This window comes from Trichomycterus rosablanca, chromosome 22 (genome assembly GCF_030014385.1).
Source record: "Trichomycterus rosablanca isolate fTriRos1 chromosome 22, fTriRos1.hap1, whole genome shotgun sequence".
Lineage (NCBI taxonomy): Eukaryota > Metazoa > Chordata > Actinopteri > Siluriformes > Trichomycteridae > Trichomycterus > Trichomycterus rosablanca.
Window position 1 is genome coordinate 16,953,660 of NC_086009.1, and position 25,603 is coordinate 16,979,262.

At 38.6% G+C, this 25,603-nt stretch overlaps 1 protein-coding gene across 2 annotated transcripts; it reads left to right on the forward strand.

Moving 5' to 3' along the window:
* Positions 1-24,743, forward strand: spag9a (sperm associated antigen 9a). 2 transcript variants are annotated; one of them, XM_063018590.1, is made up of 30 exons: positions 1-474; positions 4,001-4,121; positions 7,329-7,399; positions 7,775-7,869; positions 8,387-8,540; positions 8,883-8,966; positions 10,300-10,444; positions 10,767-10,860; positions 11,402-11,523; positions 12,999-13,056; positions 13,369-13,521; positions 13,816-13,867; positions 14,125-14,255; positions 14,551-14,610; positions 15,007-15,174; positions 15,479-15,608; positions 15,757-15,849; positions 15,982-16,119; positions 16,353-16,521; positions 16,918-17,151; positions 17,437-17,629; positions 17,841-17,963; positions 18,131-18,211; positions 18,834-18,901; positions 18,995-19,143; positions 19,301-19,472; positions 20,202-20,315; positions 20,710-20,886; positions 22,298-22,429; positions 22,572-24,743. In XM_063018590.1, exons 1-30 carry the CDS (start codon positions 175-177, stop codon positions 22,697-22,699), a joined length of 3,909 nt encoding a protein of 1,302 aa, XP_062874660.1. In that variant the 5' UTR covers positions 1-174; the 3' UTR covers positions 22,700-24,743. The 2 variants fall into 2 exon arrangements, with proteins under 2 accessions (XP_062874660.1, XP_062874661.1); XM_063018591.1 differs by lacking the exon at positions 8,883-8,966.
* The last annotated feature ends 860 nt before the right edge of the window (positions 24,744-25,603 follow it).

Consider the following 25,603-nt stretch of genomic DNA (forward strand, 5'->3'; position numbering starts at 1 on the left):
TCGACCGCTATTCCACGTAAACAGTGCAGAACGGCGGCGGTCAGTTCCAGGCGGGGTGTTGTGGATATTTCATGCTTTTACTCTTCTATATTACTATTAACGGAGGAATAAGAGGGGCTGGTGGTGAAGGTAAAGGTACAGAACCGGGTTTTTAGCGCCAGGAAGGGGGAGATCATGGAGCTGGAGGACGGAGTGGTGTACCAGGACGACCCGGCCACGGCGGCGATGATGTCGGATCGGGTGTCGGGCCTGGCCAGGTCCATCTACCGCGAGTTCGAGCACCTGATTGGAAAATACGACGAGGACGTGGTGAAGGAGCTGATGCCGCTGGTGGTGGCCGTGCTGGAAAACCTGGACTCGGTGTTCGCGGAGAACCAGGAGCACGAAGTGGAGCTGGAACTGCTGAAGGAGGACAACGAGCAGCTGATCACACAGTACGAGAGGGAGAAGGCGCTGAGGAAACTCGCCGAGGAGGTGAGCAGGATGATGCTCATGATGCTCATGGTGCTCAACGCAGATCCGAGCCTTTGTTTTGCTTTAGCATAGATGTTAGAATCTTTACGTGTGTGTATGTGTGTGCTTTGTCATCCACATAGAGGTTCATCCCTTTCCTGACCGGATGGCTTGCAGGCCTTGGACGGAAGTTGAATGCTATTGAGAAGCGAGCTTTGTTTACATGTTGATGCACGTTTTGCACCCATGGTGGGACTGTATGTGGGTCTTGTTAGATTCTGGCCTAGGAATCTTTGATAAACAATAAAAACGTGGTGGCACCAGACAGCTGTTTTCATTCTGAGACTGAGGCAACATTCTGTTCTTCATGCTGTCATCTAAATTTACAGCTAGAGGGAAAATCAGATGAATGAAGACTGAGCACGAAGTTATGCAAGCTTCCTTATCAGCATCCCTCCATGTGATATCAAGGATACCAAATCAATGTAAAATGCAAAAAATCTTTATTCCAATTTTTTTTTATTAATTCTTTCATCTTTAGTCAGGAAAAAAAACTCCTAATACTGGAGCTATGTTAATGTAATAATCATTTTAAGGCATCCCTAATAACCACATTATCTGATCAGGACGCTTAATGCACCACCCAGAAACAATGTTCGCAGAGCAGGAACAAGGTGCCAATATATCTCACTCACAACAATTTAGAGCTGCCACTTCCCCTTCTGCATGCTTTTTAAAGCTGGGAGAAAATCAAGGCAACCAACTGAAACACACACTGCTATAGAGATAACACACCAGATTCCTTACAGCCAGTGACTGGCGGTGAGGTTTGAACCCAAGTCTCCAGGACTGGTGCTCTGTGGCACTCACACTTTGTATACTGTATGTTCAGTGACCGCTTTATGCCAGAGGCCTTTTTGAGAAACACTGAGCTCAAGGTGGGAATAAATCCTGGATGTGATTGTAGTCTATCATGGTCTATCACTATTTTGGGTATATTGGACATGACATGGGTAGACATCCTAGACAGAGCTTTAATTGGCTTAGTAACTTGAGCTTAAAATTGAATCCAGAATTCTAAAGCTGTGTGATACCAACACTGACTTCTGTGCCACTATGTTGTCTAATAATCTACAGTATATATTAATCTATATATTTATTTATTTATCTTTAATAACTATAGTGGGTCCCAGGAACACTGGACACAAGATAAATTTACCCTGGACAAAGTTTCAGTCCATCTCAGTCTATTACAATCACTGACATCTAGGAAAAAAGGCCAGCCAGTCCACAGACAGCTCCCAGAGCTCAGGATTAACTCACAAATTCTGAAGCAGTGCAGCACCAAAATCTGTTATCTGATCCACTAATTATCTTCATAATAATATTTTTATTTTAATTAATTGGTCTTCTCCTGCCAATTGATCCCAGTCAGTGTCAGTGATTTTCTAGTCCTACTAAAGTCTATTACAAGTCAAATACGTACTGATTAATTCACTCTCACACTGACATTCCAATTTCCAGACTGTGACCAATTAAATCAAGAATTAAACCACTTAGAGCCGAAGATGAGCTGAAACATCAGGGCTGACTGCCTAATACGCTGTCAAAACAGCTCTGACCTGCCAAGACATGGACTTCACAGGACATCTAAGGGTCTGATACCAGGACAATATCAGCACATCCTTCAACCTCTGAAAGTTGTGAGGTGGACTGCCTTACAATGCATACTGGTTCCATCTCATTGGTGTCCAATCTTAAATAAGAAGACTGATTAAACAGGTGGAATAAGCTATGTGCTGGGTTTGTATGAAAACACACAGACAGCAGGGGATTGGACACCCCTGCTGTATGTAGTGTAATGTAGGCTTCCTGGCTGCCAGATGTGAGAACCTTCTAGAGCTTGGTCCTTCCTCTGTTCTATTTTGTTCTACGGGAACCACATGGCCCACGTTTTATATTAAGAAGTTCCAAGCTTCTGTGGGTGGACTGCTCTGAATGAACAGCATGTGTGACTCAGCATCTTCAGTGTGTATTGTGTACCTCCTCTTGGAATGAGTCCTCACCTTATAGTCTTACCAAGGAGGTGAATATTTCTTTTAAACTGAGTTTACTATGGCGGCTGTTCATGATTCAGGAGAGCGTGTGGTGTAACTGAATGTGCTATTACTGCTTGCATGCATTGGTCATTTGCTGATTGATTCTGACTTTACTACAAAATAGTAAACTAAGAAAGAATCAGACCTAGTGCAGATGCTCTAATATAAGTTTAATGAATTAATAAAATTGACATTAAAATATGAATAGGGAAGATAATAATAATAATAATACATTTTATTTATATAGCGCTTTTCAAGATACTCAAAGACGCTTTACATAAGACAAATAATCAAAACAAATACGTACATACACCATACAAATCATAGTACAAAATCAAAATAGTACATCAACATCAAGAATAATTAAGATAAAAACAAAGAGAGCAGCATAAGACAGTTCATTAAAAATTAGCTAAATTATGAGAGAGAACAACAAATATAGAACAATTTCTTAAAATTAGACAGAAACAGGACAGATTTACATGCAATCAGGAAACTGAAAACTTTACAAGTTTTAGGATCTAGGACTTCACATTTCTGTCGTGATCTAAGTATAAAAACTATTAAAAAGAATAGCAAAAATAAAAGCATTTATTTTGTGTTGTTACAAGTTAAATGCCACTCTGAATAGATGAGTTTTGAGAAGTGACTTGAATTTGGACAGGTCAGGACAATCTCGTAGGTGTTTGGGGAGAGCATTCCATAAAGATGGAGCAGCTATGGAAAAGGCCCTGTCACCCCAGGTCCGGTGCTTGGTCCTAGAGGGTATGGACAGTAGGTTAGCCTCAGAAGAGCGAAGGCTACGGGAGGGAATGTGCTGATGGAGCAGGTCGGTGAGGTAGGATGGGGCCTGATTATGGAGAGCTTTGTGAGTGAATAGAAGAATTTTGAATTGAATGCGTTGAGCAACGGGAAGCCAATGAAGTTTTTGTAGAACAGGTGTAATATGATCACGGGAGCGAGTATGAGTAAGGAGGCGAGCAGCTGAATTCTGGATATACTGAAGTTTTTTTAGGATTTAAGATGACCAGAAGTACAGTGTAACACGCCCTGCCTCCTGGACATTGAAGTGCACTTGGTGCCCATCAAAGGGTTGTACCAGTGCTATCATAGTAGGGACAGTGGTACCTCAGTGGTTAAGGTACTGGACCAGAGATCACAAGGTTGCAGGTTCAAGCCCCACATCTGCCAGATTACGTCTACTGTTGTGCTTTTGAGCAAGACCCTTAAACCTGTACCGCTTAGATTGTATCTGGTCACAACTGTAGCCCTTGACTGTCACTAATTTTACCATTTATTTAAGGCTTTGGGACCCACCAAATTAAGGCCGTTATTTCCAAATGGAGACTTGTAAGAGTAGTGGAGCACTCTGTGAACATGTAGCTGATGCTGATGTTGGGATTCATAGTTTCAATACAGGTGCTTGCTTTTGTGTTCTCTATGAGCAGAAGTTTATCGAGTTAGAAGACTCTCAAGAGCAGGAGAAGAAGGATCTGCAGAACAATGTGGAGAGGATGGGCTCACAATCACGCCAGCTGGAACTCAAACTCAAGAACTATACTGACCAGAGTAAGCACTCACACTATCACTGTCTTACTTCTCATGTGTCCTTTAGGTAATTGTGTCAGGTTTTCCTCCCTTGGGCTCCAACTAATGATAATTTTCGTCATAAATTAATCTCTTGAACACTTTTGATTGATAAATGGGCTAAAGGGGATGACAAAGTGCACAGAGCAACACATGGGATATAATCAGTATGTCATGTACAGTATGTCCACAAAGTTCACCTGTATGGTAAGTGTAGCTTATAAAATAATCAAAGGATATATGTACCAAATAGGTGTACCTATAAATAATAAAGTGCTCAGTTTTTGTAGTGTATTATTGGTATATGGTTTTTGAGTAATATTTCCAGGGATTAAAGATAAAATTCCACAGTCTTTTACTGCCTTTGCCCTGTGTTACAATACTCACACAGTGCTGGACTGATAACCCGTCACAAGTGTTGTGTAACTGACTAATGTAGGCTCTGACCTCATTCGAGTCACACCACACATCTGCTTCCTCACATACCAGTTAAAACTTCCTATCTATTGACCATATGTAAAATATATAATCCACTGATTTTAATGTTGTCCAGCTCTAACAGCTTTATATAGTACTGCCACATGTATGGCTTTATTTACACTTGTCCTATCCCAACTGGTTTAAATTCTGGGAAATGCTTATGCAGAACGTTGGCTAATTAAAGACCTGAAGAAACATTACAGTGTATCAAAGCTTACACCCACGTGTGGAAATTACAGCTCAAAGTAGAGCAGTCATGTGCAACAAAGCCTAGTAAATGGTGAATGATTCACAAGAGCTTCATTCCGTCTAAAAATATTTCCCACTGAACTCATAATCCAGTTTAGGCAAAAAGAAATCAGGACTTCTATATGCAAATTGTGCTGAGAGTGCTACAGCTGTATTAGTACACAATAATTAAGTGTGATTACATGTACTGAATAATAATAATAATAATAATCTGATTATTGTAGTAGACATGAAATCAGCATTTCTACAAACCCCCTTTACAGAGCACTTGAGGCATTTTGTAATGCAATAAAAAGCAGTAAAAGTACAGGACTAGTAAGGTCTCTGGAAGGTCTCTGGTTCAAGCCCCACATCTGCCAGGTTGCCACTGTTGGGCCCTTGAGCGAGGCCCTTAACCCTCAATTGCTTGCAATGTATACAGTCTCAGTTGTAAGTCGCTTTGGATACAGGCGTCTGCTAAATGCAGCCCTTTAACCAGTGATCACAAAGTTGCAGGTTCAAGCCCCACATCTGCCAGATTGCCACTGTTGGGCTCTAGAACAAGGCCCATAAACCTGTACTGCTTAGATTGTATCTGGTCACAATTGTAGCCCTTGACTGTCACTAGTTTTACCATTTATTTAAGGCTTTGGGACCCACCACATTGAAGGCTGTTATTTCCAGATGGAGACTTGTAAGAGTAGTGAAGCACTCTGTGAACATGTAGCTGATGCTGGTGTCAGAATTGATCATTTAAATACAGGCCCTTGAACGAGGCCCTTAACCCTCAATTGCTTGAAATGTATACAGTCTCAATTGTAAGTCGCTTTGGATAAAAGCATCTGCTAAATGCAGCCCTTTAATCTTTATTAAACTAACAAAATCTTTGCCTATTCTTGCCTGATACAAGACATCAACTATTAAACAGTCTGTGGTCGCCATTGTCTGATTCCCCTAATCATAATGCGCCATTTGATTTCAATAAGAGACTGGACTACAGGCAAGCCAGTCAAGCATGCACACTCTTTGTCTATGAAGGCGTACTGTTGTAGATTGTGCAGAATGAGGCCTGGCATTGTCTTTATCGAATAACCATGGATTTTCCAGGATACAATGGAAAGCATATGGCAGCAAATGTCTCTCTAAAATCCGCGTCACCATTCGCGTCACCAATTCTATGGGCACTGACGTACCCCCCCATACCATGACAAATGTTGGATTTTGGACCTTTCAGTAATCAGTCGTCTTTGGAGAATCCAAGGTCTTTTCCTGAAAACAGAAAATGTAGATTCATCAGGTCATATCGCACATTTCCACTGTCCACTTTCAGTCCATCTTGGTCAGAGCTTGGTCCCAGAGAACTCTGTGGCATTTCTTGATGCAATGTTGAACTGTGTTAAGTGGTTAATATGATTTTTTTTTTCTATGCACTGAAGTGTCCAGTTTTTGTAAAATATAAATATAAGAGATTCTGCCCAAACGAATGGCTTAGCAATTATGAAATAATTATCATTCTCTGTAATAAAACCATCTGGGTTAAATGCTGGATTCAGGTGTCTCATCCTGTCATGGTTACATAATTTGAGCGTATAACCCATTTACATGCACATGGCTTCTCTCCAGGCATTTTGCATTTAAATCGAGATTTTCTTTTATGTGATCGTAACCCAGTAGTGTATGAAGCTCAGCTCCCCTACTGCGTTTATAGCAGGAGCACAACAGCAGCGTGAACACACAAACACACAGAGGCTGTTTAAATATGCAGTTTGGTAGATAAAACAAGGACCACTGTTTATTCTGGCTGCCAGTGGAGGACTGTGTTTCCTGGGTTATACTGACTTAATTCATTCGATGAGAGCTGGATGGGGCTCTTTATTCTCTTGTCCATATTAGGAATATATTGCAGGAGTGGACAGATCATTAAAGGAATAATTCATCATTTGTATGTACAGTACAAATACACTATATGGCGCAAAATATGTGGACTCCTGACTGGGCCAGTGATAGCTCAGTGGTTAAGGTACTGGACTAGTAAACAGAAGGTTGCCGGTTCAAGCCCCGCCACCACCAAGTTGCCACTGTTGGGTCCCTGAGCAAGGCCCTTAACCCTCAATTGCTCATTGTGTTCCGCTCACTGTGTAAGTCGCTTTGGATAAAAGCGTCTGCTAAACGCTGAAAATGTAAATGTAAACTTGTTGAAATAACATGTTCCAAAATCATGAGCATTAATATAGAGCGGCCACTTTGCAGCTATAATGGCTTTCCCATTCCACCAAAAATAGCTTGCAATCAATGTTCCAATTAATACCAAAAATATTTAATAGGGTTAAGACTAGGGTTCAGTGCAGGCCATGTATGTAAACATTTAACATTGACAATTAAGTGGTTAGTAAAAATTTTTATGAATGATTATATGGGCTGATGTTCTCTCTCTTTCTCTCTCTCTCTCTTTTTTTTATTTTTTATTTCTCTCACTGTTAGTAAGCCGATTGGAGGAGCGGGAAGCAGAACTTAAGAAAGAGTACAACTCCCTGCATCAGCGACACACAGAGGTATGTTAATACAAAAACAAATACAAATTAATGTAGGCGCTTTTAACGACAGGAGGTAGTTTGAGCATTTCGACTGATCTGCAACTACGCTGTATCTTACACAGAACGGTGTAATGGTTTACCTATTGGTACCCTGTCCATGGTATTCCTGCCTTGTACCCAGTAGTTTCCAGTGGAACCGGGCCCCTTGACCCTGACCAGTATAAAGTGGTTGATAAAAATAAAAGAAATTGCTCTGAATTGCCACCTGTTGGACTAAACAGCAATGAGACAAAATTAGCTGTGACTAAGTAGGTGCACATAATCGTCAGTGCTAATGATTCATAATATCATTCAGCGTTAATCAGAGGTGATGTTTTGCTTTGCTCTTTCTAGATGATTCATAACTACATGGAACATGTAGAGCGCATTAAAATGCAGCAGATAACTGGAGGAGAGGCCTCAGATTCAGGAACCCTGGGAAGGATCAGGTAGGAGGAGAGGCTCATCTGTAAACAAATACACCTGTCTGTACTGTTTAAAGTTTTACTCTTTGTGGCTATACAATTACTGACTGTAGCCTTTCTATTGCATTGTACACTTACCCATCAATGAAAAGGGGACCCTCTAGGACCACCACTGGCCAGAAAGTATTTATGTGGTGGACCATTCATAACACTGCAATGAGAATAATGTAGTATTTACATAATAGTGTGTTATAGTGGGATGAGTGTATTAGGTACAGCAGTGTTGTTGGGGTATTTATAAACCTCACAGTCAATGCTGGGCGGAGAGTAGAGTTACAACCAGAAATACAATTCAAACTACATTCTGTGATCAGAAAAACCTGATGTACACAATAACTGGGAGAGCTGTCTACATCCGTCTGGTCATATATTGTATATCATAGGCTAATAAATGAACTGACAATGCAGGTGTGTCTAATAAACTGGCCATTAAGTGTTTTGGTCTAACTGCATTTCTCTATATCGGTACTGTCCATGTCAGGAAAGAGCGTCCCCTCTCCCTGGGCATCTTCCCCATGTCTGGTGGTGGAAACAACTCCCTGATTCCAGACATCCTGGGCCGAGCGGAGACTCCAGGAACTGAAGGCTGGAGATTTAAAGACATCAGCCAGACACATTCCAACACCAGCCTTAAGGTACCTTCATCTTTAAAAATGAGGACAAACTGCTCACGTAAAAGTGTCCAGTTTATTAAGGTTTGATGGCTTTTGTGCTGCAGCTGCTTTCTTTAAATCCCACCAAAGATTTTTTATGGGATAAATATAATCCTTCTATAACTGACTGAAAATTCCAGACTGAATCTTTAAATCTGAACTTATTCAACAAATCAATGCATATGCTCAACACCATAAATAATGTCACACACCACTGCAGTTAATCATCCAATGATAGGTTTAGAAATATGGTTCCCATCACTTTTTCATGCTGTTCCACCTAAAAAATCAACCTGCTTCACTTGCATTGTCTTCCCCAAACAGCAGGAAACAGAGGATCCTTTAAAGAAAAGCGAGGTTATTAGTGCACAGGAGGCTTGGGGAAATATGCTGGGAGATGACTGCAAGGTAGTAGGTTCTGTAGCGGCCGAGAGCGTGTAGTCCAGTCCGTCATCATGCTTCAGCACTGCTTTGCACCATCCAGTACTCATCATGTGTAGTATTAACTGAATGCAGCCACAAAGCAGATGTGTGTAGTTTATAACACTTTAATTACATTGTACATTCAAATTGTATAATTGGATATTATGTATAAAAGGATAATTGGATATTGTCCTGATTAAAGGTGTACTGGCTAAAATGTAATTGTTGTAACTATTGATTACAAATAAGGTAACACAATATAACAGAATTGTTAGAACAATATAATAAAAGCTTTTTTCATAATACATTTATAAGAAATCGGAATAGAAAAAACACAGAGCTGGCCATGCACACGTTTTTACTGCTTACAAGTGAAAACATGGCAGACTCTTTTGCAAAAGGGCAGCATCTTATGATTCGATGGTGGCCTAGGAAACCAGTTCTACTGTAGTTCACCTTGTTACCACTATAGCTAAAATTCTACCCAGTGCACCTTTAAGATGGAGCTAAAATAGACTGTATTTTGACCAATAAGATGGTAGTTGCATTCAGTTTTATCACAAAACTGAGCTTGACTGCATGGCATTTTAGTTGCACCCTTCATGTTTCATTATTCTTATTTAACTTTATATTTTGTCATGGTAGATTTGTATTGTTATAGTAGTGAAAATGATACTACAGGTACTCAGATACTGTTGTTTTAGTACTATGCTAACTTCCTCTGGTGTACTTTTGTTATTTCATTTGACATTGTTGCCTTACTGTAAGGTTGAAATGGTTCTGTGTGGAAAACAGAGTGCGTTTTTAGTAGTAGGTAGTTTGTGATGTGTTGTTGTTGTTAGTGTGTGTTGTATTTGTGTTTTGGTGTGGTGTGTTGCTTAACTTTGTGTGGGACCCAATCTGACTCCAGTTTAGTATTACTAATTATAAACACAATCAGGGCGCTTGGGTGGCACAGCTGTAAAATACGCCAGCCCACTACCACTGAGATCTAAAGATCCGAGGTTTGAATCTCAGTGGTGCTGTCGACCGGTTGGGCTGGGCAGGTCATTGAATCTGACCATCAGCCCAGCATAGCAAACCAACAGAGAGTTTTGGGGAATTGAAAATGACAAAAGGTTAATTATTTGTTAATTCTAAAACATTTGTCTTGATAATAATTGCAGTATATTGTATACAGGTCAAACTGAGCTTGGGTCTGTTCTCTAATGTCTATATAGTTGTTGTGTAGTTGTGTTTTTGTCTCTTCTCTTACAACTGTTTAAAACCTCTGACCCCTGTTTTGACTTTTGGTAAGAGTGCGCTTTTGGATTTTTAGGACGAGCTCTTGGGCTCTAGGTCTGTCACCCCCATGTCCACCACAGCCTCAGAACCAGGTTTGGACTGCCAGCGGGAGGAGGGTGATGGTTCCAGTCGAAGTGCTGAGGTTCAGGCTGCTCCGGGTACCTGCTCAGTTTCAACAGGTGAGTCCGCATATTTTTGTGGTTTCTTGTCAAAACAGTAGGAAACGTCATAGATGTTACATGGTAATCATAGTAACAATAATAATTTTTAACAATAACGTGTAGAAATGTTATTGCAACATTCAAAAACTATCTGAAGAAGATCTGTATTAGCTGCAACTGTTGGAAAACATTTATTTTATATAAAATAATATATAAATACCTGTTCCTCTGCTGCTTGCACGAACTTTTGTCTTAAGCAGCAGAAGAGTTTACCAACTAGAGCTTTCTTAATTGTCTATAAAGTTAATGCTGTTTATTGTGTGTAATCTGTCTTGTGTAGGTTTGATGGAGAATGAGGACAAATCTGATGTGCAGGCTATTATTGAGTCCACACCGGAGCTTCAGCTGGACCTGAGTGGTTACAAAGGTTCCAGGTACTATACATAATGCTCAATTAATAATGGAGTAATGAATATGATTTAGTGTCTGATAAGGAATATGAATCAGTCTTTTCCATAACTAGCTCTTCAACCACTTTTGTTTTTATTTAATATAATTCACAGTAATATAGCTTATTATTTTTTGTATATATGATCATAAGGATAATAAAAATAAAAATAATTCTTCTGCCTTTGTTTGGTTAAAATAATCATTGTGGAATGTGGATGTAAAACCAGTTCTGGTCATAATTTTATGTTTATGTTTATGTTGTTTTATTTTATTCCGTTAATCCTAGGACCACACTGACATGTGGCTCAGTCAATACGATTCATTTTGTAATTCCTCAGTGTAAGCTTGTAGGTTTACACTAAACTATTAAACAACGGCGGCTAGTTAATATTTATTAATACATAATCAAAACACATTCTCAAATCAGATATATGCACTGGAAGTAGCCACACTATTTTTAATATGAGTAAACCTAGTATATTTCAGGTTTACTAATATTATATAACATTTCATAATGTATTCCAGCACACCAACTAAAGGTATTGAAAACAAGGCGTTTAACCGGAACACAGACTCTCTGTTTGAGGAACTATCATGCGCAGGTTCTGGTCTTATTGGGGACGTGGATGAAGGAGCTGATCTGTTGGGTAAGTTGTTTTTTTTTCTAAGAATTCAAGAATATTGTTTAACTGATCACCTCTGATATTTTAATCACAATTTAATGAGAAAATGTTTCCTTTGCGGTGAGTTGAATAACAAAAAATGGCAAAAATATATTATGTATACACCTGACTCATGAAGTGATGAATCAAGCCTCAGAATGTTATAATTTGACATATTAATCTTAATTATTGCAGAGTCAGCTTATAGAATTTCCTGAAGAAATAATGGTCTGGGGCTGTTTGAAAGTTAATGTTGTGATATACAATGATGTCTGTTTTAGTATTAAACTGTCCTGGTTTTAAAAAAAATACTGGTTGCATATTTTTACCTGCCAGTAGTGGAGTCTTACTGAGAGTTGCATAGCGTACGGAGAGACATGCTTAAGCGCTGCACAAATCATGTTTGGAACATGACTACAAATGAACTTTCTCCTGATAAATGAATGAATTAGTATTTTTTGATTTCACGGTTCTACTTAATCCTCACAGCTAAACTTCTAATCCCATGAGTGAGCTGTATTTCGCATTGTGACACTAACTGTAATCTCTCCTTCCATGCTGTGTTCTCCTGTTCTCTGGTTTCTGTCTGGTACCTTATTCCAGTGGAGTACTCTGGTGTGTATGTCCTTCCTATCCTGCCGTCTCTTTTCCTGACTTATATGTCCTTCCTATCCTGTTGTTTCTTTTCCTGTCTGTGTGCCTTTTCATTTCTGACACTATGTCCTCATTCCACTCTCTCAAAGAACTCTCTCTACTTTATGGATGCATCTACATTCATTACATTTTCACCTTATTTATTTGTCAGCTTCAGAATTATTGTTATTATTCAGAATTAATTAAATATTGTTTGTAGTAATAGAATAGAAATGTCATTTTAGAGATTAGATTTTTCTTGTATACAGTGAGAAATCTAAACTTTGTTAATAAACATTTACAATAATTCTGGACCTGACCAACATCATATCTGTACTTGACTAATTGCTATGGGATCTATTTTTGTGTGTGTTTTAAATCTGATTGACGTCTCTGCATCATTTACTCAGACTATCCACATCCTTCTTGCTCTCTCTGCCTAACATGGACTGCATGCTTTTTCAGACCTGAGTTTGCTTGGTAAGACTTACCATCTCTTCTTCCATCCATGCTTGACCGCTGTTTCTTCACCTCATGTTACCATGCTGTCAAATGGTGACATACACTTGTAATTGACATGTATTTCTGAGTAAAATTGATTTGTACATAATTAAAGAAGGATTTATAAGTTGCAGTCCAACTAGGAATATTTGTATGGGAATAGAATTAATCATAAGCTATAGTTAAACAATTACTAACAGTAGATTGAGTTAAATGACATGTTCTCATTCTTATTTTAAAAGAGAGACAAGCAAACTGGTGTATTTTTAATAGAAAGTGTCAAAATAACTAGTAAGTAACTTGTAATTGTTTTTTTATTTCTGCAGGCATGGGAAGAGAAGTGGAAAATCTCATTTTGGAAAACACACAGTTGCTGGAGACAAAGTGAGTGTGTTCCAAATGTCTAAGACCACCAGTGTAAATGCTTTTATTTTTGCATTACTTTTTAATAAATAGTAGGTCAATACTGCTAAATAGTAAGTCAAATTAGTTCTCTACAACTGCTGGCATTTATAATGTTTGTGTTTGTGAGGTCATGCAGTCACTGAAAGAAAAATCCAGACTCACATTTACTGTTCCAATTCACTCCAAAGGTGTTTAGTGGGATTGAGGCTACTGGAGTTCCTTAGACTTCCATACAGTACTGTGCTTTTTAAAGATGCACTGTTTAGGGTTTGGTTATGTCCGTGTACACAGAAATGCGCTGAATGTGGTGAAGAATGACCTGATTGTCCAAGTGGATGAGCTCTGCTCAGAGAAGGAAGTTCTTCAGGGTGAACTGGAGACAGTCCTACAAACCAAGGCCAAACTGGAGGAGAAGAACAAGGAGCTCGAGGAAGAGATCAAGAAGTTTGTATAACCTTTCTTCTCACTAAGGTTTTGTCATATTGTCTTGCTGCTTAAGAGGTTCTTGAAAGGGTTAATATAAGTCACAATAGGATTGTCAGACCTTCTTGCTAAATGGCTGTAATTCAATGATACTATGGTTGAGATAAAAAAAAAGATCTGCTGCTGTAGATCATTATGCAACCAGAGGAGACAAAATGTTACCTCATCCATGAACAGTTTAGATAAAAATGCTATGATAACCTTCTTCTACTCTGTTCTTGCTACTTGACTAATTTGCATTTTTATCTACAATAGACTTCGAACAGAAATGGAAAATGCCAAACAGAATAACAAAGATGAAGATGAGGTAAGAACTCATTTATGTGATCAAAAAGTAGGTTTTTATGGTTTTGTGTAATTTTTTATGTAGACACCCGTTGTATTAATAAGTTTAAGTGTTTCAGCCACATCCATCACTAACAGGTGTAGAAAAAAATAAGCAATATCAAATAAACCAAATGCTTTTAATTTGTGGCAACAGTTAAGGGAAGGCCCTTTAATGTATCAATTATTTAATTAAGGAATACATCTAATAGTCTGCTAATACAAAATGTATGATTTTAGAGTGACGTGCCCACGGCTCAGAGGCGCCGCTTCACAAGAGTGGAGATGGCACGTGTGTTGATGGAGAGGAACCAGTACAAAGAGAGACTGATGGAGTTACAGGAGGCAGTGAGGTGGATAGAAACGATCCGGTAAACACTGATTACATTACTTAAATATACTATTTACAACTTAACAATTCTGAATTGTTCTTATGACCTTACAATTATCTGCATCACACTAATTATCTATCATTTTTTCATGAATAATTCGTTTCATTTCATATTTCATTTCACAACTTTATTATGAGTTAAACCTGCCACTAGGAGGCCACTGGGAGTTTTGAGCTGCTGAGTAGCATAAATAAAGCAAAATTCATAAATTCATTGGCTCTGACCTGATGTTTTTTTTACGTGTCTTAAGTTGATATATCCCATGTTTCCACAGAGCTTCAAAGGAAAGTCCTGCGCTCTCCGAGAAGAAAAAGAAGTCCAACATCTGGCAGTTGTAAGTGTGTCAACTTCTCTGATTGTTCTACCCACATTTTATGATCAATTTTTATAAAATTACTTGATGCTAGATAACATAACTTCTGTACAGTATTCCCCATCGGTTTCTCTTGACATGTTTGTGATACTCAGCATGTATATAAAACAGTCAGTTCTGAATTGTCCCTTACTTGCTTTAAGCCCAGATCTATGAAAAGCAATAGAAAGATTACTCTATATTTTTTTCAATCAGGCCCAACCCTGATTGACAGCAGTTGTAGGTAATTTGCTGTAGGTATTTGCACTAGGTACTGTCATAAGGTTGGAATCTGTGCAAGGAATCTGTGCATGTTCCAAATGTGCACCCTCCTCTATTCTTCATCTCTGTATCTGTTCTTTCTATGTGCTCTCCCAGCTTTAGCCGCCTGTTCAGCTCCTCTTCGTCCAGCAGCAGCACCAGCAGCACAGTGAAACCTTCCCCATCCAATGTAAAGTACAACCCGCCCAGTGGCATGAGGAAGAGCAGTACCTTCTCCCAGTTTCCCACAGAACGCTCCAAAGACTTCGAATTCCTCAAAGACGAGTAAGAACTTGTTCACCAACATGCGTCTGTCCAGTTCATCTGTTTCTTCTGCTTCAGGTCTGAGCTTCATAATGAGCAATAAAACCCTTTATGATGTTAATTAGAACTTTACCTTGGCCATCTTGATCCACTGTCAAGTTTAGCTGGGTCTCCTCGGCCTTTCTCCACATACCACTGTGTATGGTTGATCTTCAATACATTCCTTTAAAAGAATCTGCTCTCAATGTCTTCCTATACTTATTTTTTATGTCACCTGTCTGTATGTATATCAGATTTCAAAAGTGATTCTCTTTCCGTCTTTCAGTGTGAACCTGTGCATTCCACCATCCCGTCGGGAGCAGAAGAAGGCTGAGTACATGAAGGTTAAAGCCCACGTGCAGAAGGTGGACGGGCGAATGGTGGCTCATGGCTGGAGTCTTCCCAGTAAATGCAAGGCAAGATGTTAAATTCTGTTACAGGAGTAAGATCAGTTGCTAGGACATTTCCAGATGTTCCTGCTGCAATACATGTGTACTTTTTGGAAAGTAAAAAGGATTTTATGTACACCTATAAATACAACTTTTAATTGATTCTTTCTCACAGGTGGCAAATGGTGGTCAAGCAGAGAGCAAGATGAAGAACTTGCCTTTGCCTGTGTTCCTGAGACCCTTGGAGCAGAATGATGCTTCTATGAAGGTCAGCTCTTGGGATTTAAAGACCTGGTTCATCTGCATCTTACATGAGATGTTAAACCACCAGACGTCTTCTAATCCTTCAAGCTTTAAAAAATGTAAATAGCTAAATGCAAATCTGTTGTGCTCGTTCTAGCTGTGGTGTGCGGCTGGTGTGAACCTCTCAGGTGGTGGGACGTGTGAAGCCCTCTCAGGTGTGTGCACTGACGATGAGAGCTCTGCACAGAGAAAAGGATCTCAGAGCAGCTTGGACCAGCTGGAACAAGATCCTAAGGTAAAGGCCTACGAAATGAGCTTGCCCTGAGCTTGTGCTTCCTTTTCCAACATAAGTCTTTGCTTGTGATGCTTAATGTGAGAACATAATCCAAGACATAAATCTCAATAAAGAGTTGGATCCACATATATTTGACCATATAATGTAACATTGTGTCTTTAGTAGCTTACATAAACTCTTACTGAACTTAACAAAGCATCTTGTGGATGCTTGTGTGCACGTGTGTGTGTCAGGAGCAGGAGCGAGAGGTGTTGCAGGCAGAAATTTCCAGCCGTGTTTGGATATGCACCAGCACGCCCTCGTCCACCAAAATCATAATCCTGGACATCACGCGGCCAGACGAGCTGCTGGACAGCTTCTACGTCTGCAATTCGCATGTACTGTGTATCGCCAGTGTGCCAGGTAAGCCAAACACACACTCATATAGGAGGCATTTACAGCACTCAGAGACAAAATGTGTGGAATTTAAAGGTGCATCTGCCTCTAGCGGTCACAAGGTAACCTATAGCAGCAAATCAAACTGTCTCCACATCCCAGCAAATACATACTTGCATACACACAATCACATATCTGAGCAAAAGTATTCACATCACACCAAATACATACTTGCATACACACACTCACATCTCTCATCAAAAGTATTTAAACCAACACATATTCTATCACACTTCTCTAGTCTTTATATGCTAACAGTGTAGCAATGAAACCTGCCAGTCTAAAAATATTTAAATATTGTACACATTAGTAACAGTATTAGTACATTAGATGTATTAGTAACAGGTCGTGTTTACTCTTCAGGTATTCTGGAGACTGACTACCCTGCTGGAGAAGAGGTTCCTCAGGATTCAGAGACAGGGCTTGAAGGTTCACTGACGGGCAGCATGACAAGTACCTGCTCACAAGGCAGTGATGGAGCACCGACTGGCATCTCAGCAGTTGGCTGTAAAACAGAGGGGGTGGGATCTGGCATACAGATTGGCAGCACGGGGACGAGTGAGCTTCCAAGAGAGCTCAGTCCTGACCGGGGCAAAGGTAAAAACTAGGATATATTATAGCATTTAAGCTCTAATTTAGGAACTAAATAATACAAAGGTCTTCAACCTTTTTTGGCCATTTCTGCATATGCAGACAAACAAATCACATTTATTGCCAACATTAAACAGGAATTGAGGGAAAAAAAGACCCCCCCCACAGTCACAAAAAATAGCCAAAAGTGACCGTTCCCCTTTATTGCAGGATAACGTTGGTATAATTGTATTAAAATCACAAATAAACATGTCTGCTTAGCTGTGATACAATAAAGTCCTGTGTGTGCAGTGGAATTATCTAGCGAACCGAGTCCCAACGAGGACGGCGTTCCCACAGCAGAGGAGGCCACTGAAGCTACAGAGGAAGAACATGAGACGCCGGGCACAGACACCAGCCAGCCTGGCATTTATACTGAGCATGTATTTACAGACCCGCTGGCAGCACAGCACACTGAGACCTCTTCAGCCACAGACAGCACAAGGTGAGAATCACAGCACGAAAGGTTTTATCATAGATTGGTTTCATCTTATGCAAGGCACAGTTCATCTGTATTCAGGCCTTGTTTATAGTTAGTGTAAATCCAGTAAATCCAGTGTAAAACTGTACCTATATACAGTATGTAGCATTTATAGCAGAGAGCTTTACGGTTATGTTACTAGTTGTACAAAGTTTTGTTTGTACTGTATCAACAGGGAAACTGGTCAGGAAAGAGATAGTGAAACATCACCAGGAAGCGAACAGGATCAAACCACATTAGAAACACAGAGAATGAGCAGCACCTTGCCTACCATGTGGTTGGGAGCTCAGAACGGCTGGTGAGACACCAACACATAAAAAAAACTAAATAGAATTTAATCCTATATTCCAAACAGTTACTACCAGGTAAAGCCAGGTTTACACTGTGTAATGTCATTGCTCTTCAAAGATCATCACTTCTCACGCTAGGAGTGAATTACACACTCTCTTTTTTCTTATTTTCTAGCCTGTATGTGCACTCCTCTGTGGCCCGATGGAGAAAATGTCTCCATGCAGTTAAGCTGAAGGACTCCATACTTAATATTGTGTAAGTGGAAAGAGTAAAAAATTTAATCAGGACAAGTAAATTATAGTAAATTACTATAAAAACAAAAATTATTATTTATTATATTGCCAAAAGTATGTGGACAATGGACCGAAATCTTCCTATTGAAAGACATCCCATTCTAAAAGCATGGAAATTATTATGAATTTGTTCCCCCTTTGCCTTAACACCTGTAAGCAATGGGTGTAGCTGAAACACCTGAACTAATAATAAGGCGTGTTCACATACTTTTGACCATATACTGTAGCTGCAAGTATTATAAATAACTTTTTTTTTCAGAAACATTTAAAATTGAACAAGGCAACGTTTATTCATGATCAAAGTTTTATGATTTATTTCATAAGTTTTTTGGGTATAGTAATTTAAATGGTTACTGGTTGACTGCTTGATCATTTGATATTGAGGAACATTTAATTTAATTATGCTTAATTTACTACTTAGATCGCTGTATTTTCAGTGTTCAAGACCAAGACTTTGGGTGTACAGTGTAGACTTCCATAATCTCTGTACTAAATGTCAGTGAAAATCGTATGCATGTGCAAAACTAAATTATCAGGCTGCAAAACAGGCATGGAATGTTACTCATCTGTGTTTCCTTTTATAGCCACATTAAAGGCCGAGTGCTGGTCGCTCTTGCTGATGGTACACTAGCTATCTTTCACAGAGGTGCAGGTAAGATAATTTCCATCAGTACAACTGTCAGATGAATCAGCCAATCCTATCTGCTTTCTTAAAATAAAAAAAAACATCTTTGACTCTTTATAGACAGACAATGGGATTTAACAAACTATCACCTGCTGGATCTGGGGCGGCCCCATCACTCTATCCGCTGCATGACAGTGGTGCACGACAAAGTGTGGTGCGGTTACAGAAACAAAATCTACATCATCCACCCAAAAGCTATGAAGATTGAGGTTTGTATGTCTGTTTGTATGCTGAAAATTTTTTAGGGGTTTACTGTCACCCAGGAACACTGGGAACAAGTAGGGAATACAGTCAGACATTTTGTTTTTTGTACCCTTGTAAGTTATGCATATGTGTGTTTATGTTTGTGCATGCATATCAATGCAGAAATCATTTGATGCCCACCCACGGAAGGAGAGTCAGGTGCGTCAGCTGGCCTGGGTGGGTGACGGTATCTGGGTCTCTATCCGCCTGGACTCCACCCTGCGCCTCTTTCACGCACACACTTTTCAGCACCTCCAGGACGTAGACATTGAACCCTATGTCAGCAAGATGCTGGGTAAGAATCAGAAGGACGCTTATATTTTTTTTCTATAGGCCGTTACATTTGTCTGAGTTTCTGCAGTGTGTCCTGCACTGCTGGCACAAGTCAGCATGTTACATTACCTTGGAAAATGTACTCAGACCCCAAACCCTTTTTATGTTTTGTCTTATATTTTAAATATAATAAAGTTTGGATCCATTAAGCTGTATTATTTATTATGTCAAATAAAAAATAAAACACCAGTGCTAATATGTTAATAGTCAACACCTCTTTGTGAGAGCTATCACTATGATAAGAACTGCTCATTGATTAAATTAAAATGAAGTCGAATTAGTATTTCAAACGTCAGAGATCTAAACATAGATAAGCAGAGATCTGGAGTATTAAAACAACTTTAATGCTTACATCAGTTCATCATTAGAAGTGGAGAAAATATGATTAGCTAGTTAAACTATCCACGTCAGGTCAACCCTCTCAACAAAAAAGCCACTTATTACATCCATTTAGATATGTAGTTTTGTTATCTCTAGTTCCATAAGACAAACTTACACAGTACTACTTCAATTCCATTGTTCTATTAGGTTCTCTTATTTGCTTTACCAAGAAATAACCATAGATTGGAACAATATCATCAGAGATTTTTAGAGACCTCTTTTAAGCACCTATTTTAAAACATGCTGCTATTATATGGAAGATTACTGCTGGTATGTTTGTGTTTTCATCGTTTGCCTCTTGGATTAACAGGCACAGGTAAACTCGGCTTCTCGTTTGTAAGAATCACAGCTCTCATGGTGTCCTGTAAGCGGCTTTGGGTCGGGACAGGGAATGGCGTCATCATCTCCATCCCTTTATCAGAATGTAAGTTACACTAAATGTTTTGAAACATTCATAATTTTTATTAGTTCCACACTTATCCCATCATCGCTCTGATCTGTCTCTCTGTCCCCCACTGACTCTGGTCTGGATTTTTCTCTCCATGCTTTCAATTGTAGGTCGCTTAATGTGTATGTAAAAGGTAAATGTGTATTTGTGGACTGATTAATATGAAAATGTTGTCTGCTTGTCTGCTGACACCTATGCAACCTGTTAGTCGCAACCTGTTTGCTTTAATTATCTTTGAGATATGTCAAGAACTTTTTATCATTCACCTTATCTGTACAGTGAGCGCATTTTGCTGTGGTTGCACTTAAACATAGGTGCACTTATACATAGCAGAATATTGAAGAATAATGTTTGCTTTTTTGGATTGTAGCTAACAAGAGTGTTGGAGCGATAGCAAGTCGTCCTGGAGGAGCAGTGCGTGTGTTTGGGAATGAGAGTACAGACAATGGGATGCCAGGCTCCTATGTGCCCTACTGCTCTATGGCTCATGCGCAGCTCTGCTTCCATGGTCACAAGGATGCAGTCAAGTTATTCATCTCAGTACCAGGTATCAGATGTTCTGCAGAGGTTCTGCAGTGTACTCCTGTTGAGTCTCCAAATGCTGAGAAAAAATTGAATAGAATAAAGTATATAAGAATGGTTTTTGAAACTGCAATGATAGTAGAGATCATCTTATTTTACAGCCATCCTGCTTGATAAACATTTTGTTTCTAATTCTCTGTAATGTATTTGAGAGAATGTACCTGGCCCTTAGAACAACAGTCATCACAAATCAACAATCGAATGAAACCATAAATATTGAAACAAAACAAAATCTTAAAGATAAAAAAATAAACCAAAACATGTTTGTCTTTGTGTACTTATAAATAGACATAAATGAAGTATTAATTGTGAGCAGACATAACAATGTAACTGTTTTTAAATAACTTAAGAACTAACTAGACACAACACTTACAAACTTACTAGACATAACACCAAAAGGAAAGAAATTGTGTGTTGTCTACAGAATGCAGTTTTAGTATGAAAGGGTATTTTTATCATTTCATTTTAGAATATCTGCATACGTAAACGGATAATATTGGATTGTCTGAATGAGAGGGTAGTCAATTGTTGCATTTATGCATACTCTATATTTATTTAAAATGATTCGTTATTGCTTTAGACTTTGTGAATTTAAATTTAAACAGAAATGTATGTATTTATGAGCATAGCTAAAAATATTTAGTCGCAATGTTAAGATGTAAGGTTACATAAAAGTAAATCACATTCTAGAAATTAATATTGGAAATAGAGAAAACACACTTCTGAATTTAGACAAATGTACAAATCGGTACACAGATTTAACTCATATTAACTTACTTTCATGCAAAATAATACAGACAAAATGTGGTTATATTGACCACATCATGCATCAGACTTTTCAAAACACCAAAAATGTTTTTCCTTAAACACATCTTATTTCCATATTTCATAGAGGAAACCCACAGGTCCTAAAACATCTTAATTTGTCCTAAAGTTTATTTTATTTTTCTTAGATTTGTTACATGGTTTTCCACTAAAGGCTATATAATTTTTGTGCTTTTAATTAGAGTTTGTTCTTACATGATTGAAGTGATTTTTAAACATGATGATATGAAGCCATAGAATTAAAGTGATAAAATCTCACATGCAGTGCAAGTCACACAAAAGTAATACAATAGCTAGTTCAGTTTCTATATTTATCTTATGTTCCAGTTTCCATGGATACTGGGCATTATGTTATTAACATCTATCGACTTCTAATGAGTTATGTTTTTAAAACTACATGTAGTTACTGGGGAAAAACCCATTCCTTATGACATGAAGCAATAGTTAATTACAACAATCATCACAATCATTCAAATTTGGTCACACGGATTTAAGGTCACATGTTTAAACCCAGTGCGTGTATGTGTGTGTGTGTGTGTTTTTATTATTAGGTCAAGTTATCCCTCCTGCATGTGTGACCCCAGACTCAGACACTTCATCCTCTGACAGTCCCTCACAGGAGCAGCAGTCCAGGTTCATGCTGGTCATGAGTGGAGGAGAGGGCTACATCGACTTCAGGATGGGTAAGAAAACCAGAAACCTCCCAGACGTCATGTATTATGTAAAACATCAAACATATAGGCCAGTGGATTAAATTAGCCTATATCCAGCCTACGAATAAAAAAATGGAAATAAAGAATTCTGATTTACATTTTGTAATTTTAGGTGATGAAGATGGAGGAGGAGCTGAGGATGAGGTACCACTGGAACCCACCGTGAAGCTGCAATCCGCTTCAAGTAAAGCTGAGCGCAGCCACATTATTGTCTGGCAGGTTGCCACCAATGATGAATGACCGGCCAATCACTGCCTCAGTTTTAACAGAGAACTTTGCCCCGATATTGCCCTGCATGGGACACTGTTTCATTTTTTGTAATGTCATTTCCATTATAGGACAGAGAAATTCATTTTGGAACATTATAGTTTAATGAAAAAAATGTGTTTGTTACTTTGTATTTTTGTTTAGAACAAGACATGCAGATTAAGAGAATCTTACAGAGGTGAGATGGAAGAGCATACGAACTAGAGTAGATAAATCCGTCCAGGACTGTAAATATTACAGTCTGAAATGTAGGAACTACTGAAGAAAACAAGCGCTTTGAGTTTACGTGTAGAATTGCACATAATGTTTTAGGAAAGGGACCTGAGGGCTATATCACCGTTCTAGCTGAACATACACAATTTAATTTATTTTGTTTAAGTACCGATTATATTGAAATAACTTATAAAATTATTGATAAAGATTAAATATATGATTTTGTGCTGTTTAAATACTATCAAGGTCGGCAAACTTGCCATTTTGCAGGTTAGTTTCATAGTATAATATGCCAGGGTAGCTAAACTAGAGTGCATCTGGTCTTGGTATCTGGACCATAAAAAAGGAAATTGTAATAAAACTTGAGTTTTGTGATTCTAGTAGTAAAATGGTCAGACTTTAAAGCCTGTAATACCTTTAAGCCTGATTTATCTCAAAGTTAATCACAAGCGCTGTTTGATGGTATAGCCCTCAGATGTAAGGTTTTTTTGTTGTGTTAAATTGGTGCAGAACCTCCCTGTGGTGCTGATGTGCACTGTGACTGGTGTATGTGTGATGTTTCTGAAACATCAGAAAGCTATTTCAGTTATCTTGACATGCATTGTTCTAGAACCCAAAGGCATGGTCTGTTTGTGTGTTTGGTGTCCCTCCTGAATAGAGTTTTGTATTTTGTTTCTAATTTTTGTTCGATTCTGCCTTCCAGGGTAGCACCTTTATGGCTTATACACCTCTACAGCTTGCTGGCACTTTAAAATAGTGACCGACTACACTAGATCAACACTAACTCAAGAGACCAGACATTTTTTTGTTCAAAAAGAGGCTTGTCTGTTACCAAAGGTCAATTTGTAGAACAAATGCTTATCAGCCTGTAGTTACTGGCATGTCATATAGGATTTCTTTGTTGTTTTGCAACATTCACTACACACTTTTTTAATGGCATTGTTTTATTTTTTTGACAGGGAATTTATCAGTTTTTGCTTTGCACCTTACAATGTTTGTTCCAGTGGTTTTTACATGTAATTTTTGTCTTGACTCATATTCAAGTGTATTGTCCAACATTCTCAAATGTCGATATTTTCTTATTTTAATTGGGGTGGGTTTTGTAAACACTATTTGTGTTGCCTGCACAACAGGCCAATATCTGTCTGTATTTCTAGTTAAATTAAGAAACAGGATTTTGAAAGGTTCTGGTTGAGTTTTTTTGTGTTTTTTTATTTTTTTTTATTAATGTAGCTCAGAAATTGAATATTCATATACTTATTACCATTCCAGTATTTATTTTTTCATAATGTATTTTGTGGTTAAGAATGTAGATTTGTACATGAACATTCTCAGTTTGACATTTGTCAGACACTCCAGCAGTTTTATGTGCTGTGTTATTGCATTAATTGTGAAGGGAATGCATTAATACTGCTTTTAAGTATAACATCATGGACTGAAATGGGTAGGGAATTTAAAATAACTTCTGAATGGACTGTGTATCGTCTGGAAATTAACTCATTCATTGTACCAAGCTATGCATGTTTTTTGAAGGACACTGCTTATACTGCATATTTGTTTATGTCCCTGATTATTGCCACCTTTTTGGGTGGAACAGTTAGTGTGGATGTGTGGGTGACTGACGTAGAATCGTGCTGTAGCTCTGCTAGCTGCATATGTATGTGTGATCAGTCTCTTAATTCTTACAAGATGCGCTGTGGTTATCACAGCTTGACATTACTGTGGTTTTTCCATGTTTGATGTTTGCTAAAACAGCATCATAGCCTTATTTTTAACAAGCTATTAAACTCAGTTTCATGATGAATTTACAGCTGCTGCTGGTCTTATTAAGCCATATGCAAAAAGGTTTAAAGCAGTGGTAATGAAAATGAAAGAATGTTTGCCAGTATATGCTAAAATAACTATTTAACCAAAGAGATTGCATAGGCCTGTTGTAAAATGTTCAGTGTTGCTTGCAAAAAAAAAACATCTGCATACAAATCTTACCTACAAACTAACAAAATGCAAAAGATCATCAAATGTTTGGAAAAAGTAGCAAGAACACTCTTAACTGTTTTACATGGTGTAAACGACTTTATTATGCTTAGGGTTTATGTGGCAACCAGTCAAAGGGAACAAGTCAGAAGAATTACTTCCAGTATACACAAGAGATTCTAAAAGCAAATAAGATACAATTTGTCAAACTAAAACAAAAAAGACAATAGGACAATGATTAAAACATTGTTTAAACATGGCCTTGCAGTTATTTGAAACATGCTAGACAGGTCTAGGGTTGCCAACTGTCCCGTAAAATACGGAATCGTTCCTTATTTGGAAACTAAACGTGGTGTTCCGTATTGAACTGATACGGGATGCACTTTGTTCCTTATTTTTTTTAATAATGGGAGAGAAATGCTGCAGATTAGACTGAGACAGGGCGATATGTACGAAACAGAAGAAAACTGCTGCTACTGTGGGAATTAGAAAGCGTTTGGTTATTATTTTAAGTATTTAACCGCTGTTTGAGTAGCGCAGTGGGCAGAGCGCAGCGCGCATGTTTTTCCGCGGCAGGGCCGGCGCTGTGGGGGCGCTTGGGTGGGCATTGCCCAGGGCACATTCGGGCAGGGGTGCTCCCAGGGCACTTTCGGGCAGGGGTGCTCCCAGAGCACTTTGAGGCTGGGGTGC

Bases quoted from the DNA above. Each gene is read 5' to 3' on its own strand.
- spag9a (XM_063018590.1), top strand. From the start codon at position 175: ATGGAGCTGGAGGACGGAGTGGTGTACCAGGACGACCCGGCCACGGCG. The intron at 8,541-8,882 runs GTACCTTCATCT...TTCCCCAAACAG, and splicing joins ATTCCAACACCAGCCTTAAG to CAGGAAACAGAGGATCCTTT. The intron at 20,316-20,709 runs GTAAGTTACACT...TTTGGATTGTAG, and splicing joins CTCCATCCCTTTATCAGAAT to CTAACAAGAGTGTTGGAGCG.